Source organism: Ischnura elegans, chromosome 6 (genome assembly GCF_921293095.1).
Source record: "Ischnura elegans chromosome 6, ioIscEleg1.1, whole genome shotgun sequence".
Lineage (NCBI taxonomy): Eukaryota > Metazoa > Arthropoda > Insecta > Odonata > Coenagrionidae > Ischnura > Ischnura elegans.
This window is the reverse complement of record NC_060251.1, coordinates 79,637,949-79,650,446: the sequence shown is the minus strand read 5'-3', so window position 1 is coordinate 79,650,446 and position 12,498 is coordinate 79,637,949. Positions and strand designations below refer to the sequence as shown.

Here is a 12,498-nt window from a genome sequence, read left to right as displayed (position 1 = left end):
TTAAGCTAGTATTTTTCGCAAGAAAAGGCAAAATATCAGATACACCAGGCATTCCAAAATATCATAGACTGAGAAAGTGTGATGCGTTTTCTGATGAGGAATCCCTGCTGGATGAAATTTTCAGGCAATACAGAATAACTCTTGTCGACATTTCAAGCTTTCACTTAAAATTTCCTCAGTTATAAAATATTTATATTTGAGACTATGCGACCCGGTGAGCTTCGTATCACCTTCGTATCTATCTATAAAACCAAAATCAATGAGTTAGTACTTCTGGAAAAAAATCTAAAACGGCTGATACGATTTGGTTAATTTTGGTCTTTGGCCTCATGGGCCCCACATAATAATATCCTCACCGTTTAAACCTTCCTGAACTTTCACAATCATTTTAAAACTAAAATTTGCAAATTCGGTCAAGCCGTTCTCGAATTTTAGCGAGACTAACGCAGAGCAATTCATCTTTATTGTATAGAGTGTACGAATTTAAAAAATAGTTTTTCTTCATCTACTTAGAAAATTTTAGGAGGTAACATAAATTTTAGGCTTGTAATTTTTCGCAAAAAATACAAAATACCACGTATGTAATTAATGCGAGGTATATTTAAATACGTGGACCAGGTATACCAAAATTCCAGGTACACCAAAACACCAGATATACCAAAATACCAGGTATACCAAAATAGCATAGACTGGCAGGGTATCGTGCGTCCTATGATGAGGAAACCCTGCTGCATGGAAATGCATCATTGGTATAGCATTGCGTGCCATGGGCGCAGCTAGGAATTAAGGCTAGGGGGTTTAAGGCGCAACTAGACCTGGGATGTGTGGTATACCCACCAGGATAAGCGGGAGGTGCGGGGGCCCTCCCCCAGAAATTTTTTATCATAAATGATTCAAAATTGTGAGTTTTATGTCTTTATGAGGGATATTTTATTAATGCTTACACATTTCTATGAGTATATTAATCTAATGAACTAAATGGATGAAGCTTAAAAGTTTCTCTGAACTCTGGGGGGGGGTTTATCCCCCAAAACCCCCCCTCGCTGCGCCACTGTTGCGTGCTGTCTAGTGACTCACCCTGACTCTGGCCTCCGTGAGGTTGGTCCACATTGCGATCTCTTCCCTCGTGCTCATGTCCGGGTACCGGTTCCGCGCGAACGTGGCCTCCAGCTCCTGCAGCTGCTGAGACGTGAAGTGCGTCCGCTGCCTCCGCTGTCGCTTCTTGGTCTTGCCCCCGCCCCCGTCGCCCGAGCCCTTGCCCCCGGCGTCGTCCGCACCGCCGTCCGCCCCCGAGTCGCCCCCGCCTCCACCGCCCCCGGGCGAAGACTCCGACTTGACGATTATGCCGCCGGCACCGCTGCCTCCGCCGGACGTCTCTGCGGATGAGAGGCGAGGTGCTGCATGTGAGAAAAGGAAAGGGGTCGTAGTTGGGGGGAGGTGAGTTCGGGGGACTGTCTATTGCCTTGTATTCACTACCAACATTAGATCATGCGTACAATAGGGTAGTTTCCTTCATCAAATAAAACGAAAAGCATCGATTGCGATTGCGATCCGTTACCCACCATTAGTGTATTCATAATATGTATACAAATTATTTGGTTTTAGAAATCCCAGTTTAGGCGAATGTTAATGGTCAATTTTAACCTCATTTGAAAAAGGCTAGATTGACGTCCATGCAATGCCACTCCATGTGACGTCACAGGGACCTAGATGTTATACGAGTAGTCAGGTCGTCGGCCATAACCGTGCCGAAATCCTAGGAAAATAATAGGGTAGTTTTCTTCATCAAAGAAAACGAAAGGCATTGATTGTGATTGGTTACCCACCATTAGTGTATTCATAATATACAAATTATTTGGTTTTAGAAATCCCAGTTTAGACGAATGAAAATGGTCAATTTTAACCTCATTTGAAAAAGACTAGATTGGCGCCCATGCGATGCCAATCAACGTGACGTCACAGGGACCTGGATGCTATACCAGTAGTTAGGAGTTTTACATCGTCTGAGATTACAAATGGATGCATGAGGAACAGAGCTCAGGGAAACATCTCTTAATAATCACTTATTGAAATTGAGTATGGTCGAAAAGTTTCCTTCCATTGTTGGTGTATTAATAATCCTTATTTAAGCAAAGCGCTACCTGATAGCAGGGTACTCTGCTACTAGCTAGCAGCCAAAATCGTAGCGGCTCCCATAGTCTCGCACCAAGGTGGCCTCACACAGCGGCGGCCGGAACCAGAATGACGTCACACGGGGTTTTCCCAGCATTCACACTTAGCCGTCGCGTTTTCGCGCGCTTGAAAATTTTCACCTTTCATTTAATCGCGAAAAATAGATATCGTCATTTAAAAATCTAAAAGCGTGAAATGCATACTCCAGGAGTAATAATCTTTCGATTTTGGCAATAAAAAAATGGAAAACCAACCTATTAGGTACTTTTCATCGTCCGTTCACTCAACTCCATTGGTGTAAATATACATCAATAAAAGTTATCACAAAGGATACGCAAGGGATGGAAAACGAAATATTATCGCAAGGACTACGGTGCTATTATAAAAGTGAAAGTAGCCAGGAATTTCGTTAGGAGGTGTCCAAAACCAGGGGGTGGGATTTTTGAAATCAGGGTACTAAGTATACAGGGTTTAAACAAATTTTGACACCTTCCATAATCAAAAAAAGTTTTTTCAAAGAAACATTTTGTGAATTTATTATTTTTCAATATTTTTTCTTGTATGAAGCAAAATTATTGCGTTTTTATATTTCGGGGGGGGGGGGGGGTCCGGACCCCCCAAACCTCCCTATCGCTACACCACTCTCTCAAGGCACGTGGTTGTTAGTAACCTTAACGAAGTCCACTTACTTAAGTTCCAGTGCTTTTGCTGCAGAGAGCTGCTTAGCGAGGGAAGCGCGGAGCGATACCATAATATGGTGCCAGCAATGTTTAACATCACGACTGCCAGAAAATCAGGTCAACGTTCATAGATTATGCTGGACATAATAGCTGTGACCCGCCGCTTGGAAAATTTCTTACTATAAGAATAACATTGAAGAAAATAAACATTTAAAGGTCTGTTGTGAGAAGTCCGAGTTTTAATTCCAATTGTATTTTACATTTCCAAACGGCTTTACGCATGATTTTTAAAAGCATAATTTTCTTTACTGCTTGCTTCAATACATTTGCGTTAAATTCTCAAAAATCCGAGGAAACACTGAGGAATATGAAGGGAGTGTATCTTATTAACACAAAATCAACCGGTAAAATGTGATATCTACCGCTAAGAATGATTGACGCCCGAGGCCTGAGGCGCGTAATTCATATGTTACTGGCATTGGGAAGCATATTCTTGAAAAGTACAACTGAAATAGATCCATTTTTTATACTTTAATTAATTTCATACCCAATCGTTTCCAGGTTTCTCGCGTAATTTCCAACGCAACTATAGGGTGAAAGTAATACGATGTTTACTGTCTGTCTAGACGATTGGGAAAGCTGAAGTAATGTAAAGAAGCGTAGGATACTTTGGTTAATATCTAGCCTCAATCATGTTTCTTTAATCCAGGGTGCATACAATATAACTCTAGAGGTTTAATACTCTAATTTGGAGGCAGAAACTATATCATTCTATCAGTATTTCATTTGTATAAATAAGTACGTGCGAAAACTTTTATACTGTAATTGATTCATTCGTACTGATGAAATCTTTTCTCTTTGTTTTAGCCTAATAAAAGACCTCTTCACCAATAAAATATTTTCATGTATTCACCTCAGTTTCTATTTATTTTCCTCTTTTAATTAATTTCAATCATACAATTCCACCTTTGGAAATGTATTTATTTTCCTAGTGGCGTTTCATTAACGTGTTCTTCAAAAAATATGGCGTTACTTTCTCAAAACTTCAAGGAAATACTGACGAATGTGAAGGAAAGTTATTTAAGAAATACACAATCAACTGTTAAAATAAAATATCTACCTAACCTTGCTAACCTAAATCGGTGGAATACTTTAATAATAATACTGCTAGACTTTTACGGTCTATAAGCAACTTTTATCGATGCCCTTAAGTATTTTTTGGACGAATTATAAACGCTTATTAGCTTAACATAATGGCGAAGAGAATTGGACATGCATTCTTTTAACTACTATGCCGCCTCATATGCTCCTCCGACAAATCTGGTCGGAGACACCATTTAGTACAATTGCCCTCAATTTCGCTCGCCTAACTTTTTCGCCAAATCTCCGCACCTGAATGGCTTTAATATCTAGCGTCAACCGGCGCAGAAAAGAAATCTCTCGTGATTGGTGAGAGCCGACGATAAGGCTCGACACAGATGAAAAACCAACATAATAGAAAAAGGTGTTTATTCGGCAGAAGTGTTAGAAGAGAGGTATCGCGGGCTTCCAATTTTTGACACCTTGGGATCCGTTCTCTGTCGCCTTCACTGCGAGCCGCGGGACATGAAAAGACACCGCCATGCCGCTTGCTTCACCGACACTATTTCCTCACTCCCCACCGGTTTCCACCGCCTGAGCCTATCTTTACCTTATCTCCCACCTCCCTCCCGCCCCCAGTAGGTAGGTATTCCCCCAGCCCTCCCGTAACGACTTTTTTTTCTCTATTTATGGAGGCGTTCGAGATGTGGGTGAGGAGAAGAATGGAGACGGTGAAGTGGACGGAAAGGAGGAGGAACGACGAAGGGCTGCAAATGGTGGGTTAGGATAGGCAGCTTTTGGATGAGATTGTAGCGTCGGGATCTCTCAATATATATTAACATCTTTGAAATTATTCAATTTGCCATTTCCCTCTATATTCATGTCTTCTCTATTAAAACTTTTATTTAACAATCACCTTCTTTGGATCAACAACAACATAGCAACGGTCTTTTATGCAAACAATAAACAACCTAAAACATCAACCAGGGATAATATGAATTAATATATAAATTGATAAAATTAAAACCCAAATAACAAGCAAAAATCAATGAATAAAGTTATATAATATAAACAAAAAACGAGATTTAAAGTTTAACAAGGCAGTACGTTACAAGATATGAAAGAGACATAAGGTATGGATGGAGGATAGGTATGGATAAACCTGCCTTAATTGGTAGTATACTTTGATAATATTGAATAGAATCCGAAGATAAAAGCGTGTTGAAGTGGAATTTTTCCGTATTGAAATAAACACTCGCGATTTTCCACGATTATAGAATTTTATTCCCACCTAGATTTCGATGTTAGTACACCATCTTCAAGGTACATAAGGGTTTTTTAGAACTATTTGACCTAGCAGTGGCGTAGCAGGGAGGGGGTCCGGACCCCCCCCCCCCCCCGAAATATAAAAGCACACTTACTTTGCATCACAAAATTAAATCAAATATTGAAAAATGATGATTTTACAAAAGCTTACTCTGAAACATGAAGTTTCCTCGATTATGAAAAGTGTTAAAATTAGTTTTAAACCCTCTATTTAGTACCCTGTTTTACAAAAATTTTCCTTCTTGGTTTTGGACCCCCCTCCAACAAAATTCCTAGCTACGCCACTGTGACCTAGATTTCGATGTTACTATATCATCTTCAAGGTAAATAATGGTCCCAAATGGATTTAAACAAAAAGCATTTAATACCTTGAAATGAAGTAGTAACATCGATATCTAGGTGGGAATAAAATTGTATAATGGTGGAATATTGCCGGTGTTTTTTCTATACTTTAATAATAATAGTAATCCAGCGTAAGGGCATGTCCTTGCCCTGCCTTTCGGCGGCTTCCCTCTTCCCTCGAGATAAACCTCTCTCTCTTTCTCCTCCCACTCCTTATCGACCTATCCGGATGGAACCTCCTCTCTCGACTTTCCCCGCCCACGCCCCCCTCCCCCTGCCCCTCGACTCCTCGGGCCCCTTCGCCTCCTCCTCCTCCCGAGACAAACCAACTGCTCACACAAGCCCTCCATTATTGATCGACAGCGGAGATCGTCAACGCCCATCACGATGTGTATTCCGCCGGCGGGAAGCGGTCTTTCTCATGCGAGCTAACATACTGGAAGGCAGTCCTCGTGCGAAAAAGAGAAGTAAAGATGCTGCTTCGCAGTGGCGTAGCCAGGGGAGGGTTTACGGGGGGGTCCGGACCCCCCCCCCCCGAAATATAAAAGCACAGTTATTTTTTCCCATAAAAGGTAACAAAATATTGAAAATTTGAATCATGAATTTAAAATATATTTTTTAAAAAATGAATTTTTTTCGATTATGAAAAGCATTAATATTAGTTTAAAAGCCTCTACTTAGTACCCTGTTTTTTCAAAAATTTTCCCCTCTGATTTCGGACCCCCCCGAACGAAATTCCTGGCTACGCCACTGCTGCTTCGCTCTCATTGGATCGTACCTGGAATATGCGGATCCCGACAGAAAGACGGCGGTTGAAGCAATACTTGTTGGTCTCTGAGAGGAAAAATATTGTTATAAAAGTAGTCTTCTGATTAAGGTAGGTTTCCATGGAGTACTTAGGAAGCATTCTGGGAGCCTCTCTTTCGTTCCAGCCCCCTTCAATTCACTGTTAGGCCTACTCCCTTTGATTCTATCCAAGAATCCTATTCTCTTCCTTCCTCGCACTCGTTTACCTGGCATTCTACCCTCTAACACTGTCTTCAACATCCCTTTCCCGCTAAGTACCCCCACATCCATACCTTCTGTCTCATCTACAAACTGCCTCTCCTCACCCACCATATCCAGCACTTCGTCGTTCCTCTTCCTTTCCGTCCTTCCGTCCACAACACCTTCTTTATTCTTGGAGAGGACATACAAGCGACCAAAACATTGAAGTAACAGATCGGCAGATCGGTTTTCACCCGGTGGACAGTGTCCACCGGGTGAAAACCGATTTAATTTTCGAAACGTTGGCATCAATGGAGACTTTCACCAGGTGGACAGCCCGAGTTCATCCACAGCTAAAACACTATCCTTTCGTTTAATATTAGTTTAGACTAGGCTATATGCGAGATTGAACGGAGAGAGGCTCACATTATCAACTTAACTGTTCGAGTAAAATATATTCTTCTACAAGGAATTAAAGTTCTCGGCCGTAAATTCATAATAAACCTTAATTGAAGATTTTTAAATTTAAAATAAAGCCTCTAAAATCTCAGGCTCAACCTTGTGTAAGCTCATTTTATCGTAAGTTAAAAGATAAACTATGTTATATTCGACCATTCTATTTTCCGATTCGACACAGTTGAGTTATTAGTTTCGACACAGCGGCCTCATCTTCCGGTACTTTAGCCTATTACAGTCTTTAGGTACTTAAGATGACCCCGCTGCGTCGACACTAAAATAAAAAAAGACGAAATTAAATTGGTGGAATATAACAAAGTTATTGTTTTCATTCTCTATAAAATAAAGTCTTAAAGTAGAACGCAAAACTGTTTGAAATAATGCGATACATAATACTGCTCATGGTTGTCGACGTCAAGTCTTCGTCGACGGATTGTTTAGAATGTCTTAGAACGTTATATTGTTTAGATCTATGGTGTGTCGATAGTGGCATTGCATCAGGTATCGCGGGCGTAGCGAGGTCGGTCACTGAGGCGTGTGGATCGTCATGTTCCATTTCCCGTGATGCCGCGATAGAATTGACAAGCCTCCATCACTAACAATACGAACAAGTTTCCATCCATCGTCACAGCGAACACAAGACGCGGTTTTTCTTTCAGCTAAATTCCCAGAAGGATTGGAAAGAATCTCTTCGTACCTCGTACAGCAGAAATAGAGGTGAAGGCCTTAACAAAGTTACGAGCTACCTACGATTTAAAAATATGATCTCAGTAGCATCGAAATAGGCCATATAAATCATGAAAAAGGTACCAAAGGGGTGGTGAAAAGGTAGACAAAAATCGAATCATTCATTCCCATTTAATTTCATCACATCGGTGTGAGCTGCGAACTAATGACCATTATTTCGAACTAAATCACCTAGCTTCCCACGAGCCTTCAGAAGGACACGGCAATGGAAATATTTCAAAACTAGACATAGACAGTATAGTATCATGATGGGTGACCCTCTCTGGAGATTAGGCTTCAGTACCCACACCATACTAGCCTATCTGAGGACCATTGATGACTTCATTTATTTCCGAAACGTAAATTATCAAGTTATTTGTAAAATAGAGACGGGCTCGTTCACCAAATATTGTATATCCCGAATGTGGTAGGAGGTTTTATTTATTTGAATCAAAAAGCCTTAGATTGGTCAGTTACAGATCTCCGTTCGATTCTCTGATTTAATAATCCTTACGTTTTAATCCATGAAATCCCTTTTGTTTCCTTCACTATACTTCAGCAATCGTTTGTTTATAGATCAATTTTTTTAATTTGTCATTTATTCTTGTCCTTCCCATAATTTGCTCGATAAAGTTGTTAAGTCTTCGTCTCTGGGTTTTCAAAATGAACCTTTTTAGATTTCAATATTTGTAGTACCCCCTAATCACTATCTCGGTCATTCCATTCTACTTTTATTTTTCATCCGTTGTGTTAAATTTCCAATATTTCTACTTTTATTTGCCTTGATACTCCTCTCATCGACAATGCCTCACACACATTTCATTTGTATATATGTAATAATTATAGCTCAGTAGTTCTTCTTACTTTGTCCTTCTGACGCCTTGGTTTTTTAGTATTTAATAATGCATATTTTTAGTGATCTATTATGCCTGATATCTAAGACTAACTTCGGTTGTTCTTTGAAGGAGCGATTCCATTTGGCAATTTTGCTTTTGATTGGAAGGAGTTTTCTTTTATTCCCTTTTTTCCGGCATCGTGCATTATTGGGGATTTTCACCGGTACTTTATTTGGAATTGCTATATTGTATTAATCTTGCACGCAAGAAAGATTGTATAAAAGTTTATACATAATCATTTTTATTACTCAACACATTTCAGAGCTTATTCATCGCTGTTTGGAAGCAATTCGTTATCGCTTGCTGTAAGTGTAACGGCGTCGAAAGTCGTCGAAAAGCAGCAAAAGCGGGATTTGAAAATCTTTTTCATTCACGATGTAGCTGTTCCACCGCATCTCAACCGAAAAAATTATGTTGACATAAATCTTTTTTTAATTTCAAGGATTGTATGCGAGTCGTTCTCTCCTTTGGAATTTCCTTCCAGTAGCGTGAGTTCATATTCGATCCAGTTTATGCGTGTAGCCTTTGAGTTGTTTCGAAATAGCTTCTCAACCATTGCCTCCGTATCTCAACCTCCTCTCCCGGCCTCTCTTTGAACTCTCACCGTCTATTTCCGAGGCCGTCTCTCCTCCCTCCCGTCTTTCGACGGAGTTGGGTACTACGACTGCCGCTACATATCTCCGACTAGCTTCTCCCTTCTCTCTGGCCGTAACTCTTGGCCAGAGATTTAAAGCTTGAGCTCTCCCCGAAACCTCGTGGCATCTTTTTGTTTCGTTTTTTTTCCACGGTAGCACCTTTCTCGTCCCTTGTTTATCAGCACTTAAACTCAAGATTGAGCAGAAGAACACGTGATTTTTAACAGCAAGTTCTCTACTTGTCTCGAATACTTTTATTTGAGCTAAACTCCTCGTCATTGAACTTCGTGGCAAAAAATACTTATCGTACGACCGCTGAAATGGAGGTGAAGGCCGTAAAAGTTTTGCGGCCTACGATTTAAGAATGTGATCTTAGTAACATAGCATAAGGCCATCTAAATCATGAAAAACGCACCAATGGTTGGTGAAATGGTTGACAAAGTTCCGAGTCTCCCGGTTGATGTACCTACTTTGAAGAGAAACAGTTTCATCTCACTAAATAGCAGTTTCAAGTGGTATCTTGTGGAGAGTTTTACGTCGCATTAGATATAAAGCTGCAATTAACTTCTCCGTCACAGTTATTAGGTAGTAGACTTATTCAATCCCTGCATCTCTGACTAAATGTTTTATGCATCAAAGTAAATAGAAGCAATTGCGTTCGGAATCGTTATTATTCGGGAGCCAACATGACCGCGTGAAACCACAAAGCTGAGCGGATCAGGTATTATTCGGATATCACTATGGAAAATATAAAAGTTACCTGGTCTTACAAATGGCAATAATAAAATGCAATACCCAGGAGTTGTAGAATTATATTACTTTTTTCTGGGAATGACTTCAGGTTTCATCAGCTTAATAAAGTATTCTCGAGTAACATCTCGGGATAGTATCTACCAACGTTTTGGTAACTATCTTCGCTCTCGAAGCGATAGACGACGTGGGTCCATCAATCCGGGGGCTAACCCAAGACTTTACTTAATAATAATATTTTTCAATGATAATAATCAGTGGATGTAGGTTTAGTCAACAATCCTAAGATTGGTTTGACGCATCTCTCCATTTCTCTCTTCAATCCGCTAACCTTTTCATAGCAACATATTTATTTAATTCCTTTATAACCTGTCTTGTGTAACTCATTCCGGGCCGTCCCTTGCCCTTTTTCTCTTGCACTTGTCCTTCAGCAATTGTCTTCACCAGGCCATCGTGCCTCAAAATGTGGCCAACTAGGTTGTCCCGTCTTCTGATCATGGTTTTTAGGAGACTTCTCTTTTATCCCACTCTTCTTTGCACTTCCTCGTTACTTACACGGTCATTCCATTTTATCTTCGTCATTCTTCGGTAGCACCACATTTCGAATTCTTCCACTCTTGACTACTCTGCTGCTGTCGACGTCCAAGCCTCGATTCCATAGAGAAACATACTCCATTTGTGGCTAGTATCGTACGTCAGGTAATGAGGACGAAGGCGCTTCCGCAGATGCCTAATCATCTTCATTTTAAGCCTCTGCTTAAATACTCAAATGAGCTATTACTACAGAGCTATCGAGAAGAAGATCAATCTTTTATTTTGAGGTGGTTTTCATTGTTTGGTCTTCGTGTGACTCTATTGGCCGCAGAAAAACGCAAAATCCGCGTAAACGTTTTACGGCTGGTAGCTAATACGTTACGTGTCTGAAGATAATGCGGCAATTTCTTGGTATTAGTACAAAGCGCGAATCCCTTATCCCCATGTATTTCCATGACATCGGTGTGTGCTGTGAACTGATGATCATTCTTTCTAACCAATACACCTCAATTTCCACGAGCCTTTAGAAGGACTCGACAATGGAAATATTTCAAAATATAGAAATAGACGGCATAATATCATGATTTTTCTCGATGTGTGTCATTCAGTACTTTCTTAGGGTGTGCAACAGCATTGCTGTAGAATTTGAATTGACAGAACACGAAAGGTGTACACGCTAGATTTTCCCAATGAAATCAGCGGTAGAAGAGCATTGCCTAGACCTCGTCCACAGAATGAATTTCAAATATATGAAGCTCCTATGCCGCACGGACAAATGGTGGGATCGTATTCTAAAAGAAGTGGTATAAATTACCTAGAAGAGAAGAACATCAACAGAGACAAATGCTTCCAGTTAAGTAATACGTGGAAGAAAATATCATAACACACCAAAACAACAGCAATCGTAATTGACGAGGATATAATTAAATGCATGAATACATTACCGACAAGAATTAAGCTGAATATTCTACTCCTAAAGACGATGGCATACTCAGCCTTCAAAATTTTGGGGCCAATTACCCAAAACCCCGCCAGAAAATTATGGTGGGAAACCCGAAAATTATTCCTTCAAACCACATCGCTCTTTCTCATCCTTACTCTGTGCTGAAGCCTCCACCTGTTGTGAATTATTTAGGACTAAACGGCGGGCTACATTTTCTTTCGTTTGTTTCAATGGGGAGATAGTGGGCGTGGGTGGAGAACGGATCCGAGGGTTTCCTTGGTTGATGTGTCTGGCGTTGGGTGGGGTGGAAGGAGGAACCGCGCGCGTGGGAGGATATGAAATTTCGTCTGCGCGGGGATGGATTGGGAACGGTGGGGGGGGGGGGGGGAGGGGGAAGAGGAGGAGGGGAAGTAGATATCGGGAGGAAGGACGGGCGCAGCTGCCGCTAGCCTCTCCCCCACTCCCCGCCACTTCATTCCCCCTGCCGACTTCTTGGTTGGTGCCCACGGCGCCTGAACCAACCTCAAAAAGACGACGCACCGATTTCTCCCTTCCTACTCAACAATACTTCCGAATTGAAAAATATACTTGCAATTTTCCACTGATTTTTTTCCACTGATTTCACTGAATTTTATAATTGAAATAAATTCTTGCAATATAATCGTGGAATATTGCACATTGGATCGTGGATACTTGCAATTTACCACGACTTATTATAACTGCAATATTTACTTGCAATATAATCGTGGAACATTGCATGTTGGATCGTGGACACTTTAAACTTTCGACGAATTATTATAGCTGAAATAAAAACTTGCAATATTCCACGATTCATTATAACTCAAATAAATACATGCTATTAAATCGTGGAAAATTGTAAGTATTTATTTCAATAATCTTTGGTTTTTTTACTTTTCATATGCAAGTATTTATTTCCATATGGAAAAACTGGACTCCAATACGCTTGAATC

The 12,498-nt window shown here is 40.6% G+C and overlaps 1 protein-coding gene across 1 annotated transcript in view; it reads right to left on the bottom strand.

The window, feature by feature from the left end:
• The window catches only part of LOC124161412 (pituitary homeobox x-like), a 253,210-nt gene that overhangs the window by 102,259 nt on the left and 138,453 nt on the right, over positions 1-12,498 (bottom strand). Inside the window, exon 3 of the mRNA XM_046537729.1 lies at positions 1,078-1,397. Within this exon, the coding sequence (XP_046393685.1) occupies positions 1,078-1,397 (320 nt within the window). The remainder of the gene's footprint in view (positions 1-1,077; positions 1,398-12,498) is intronic.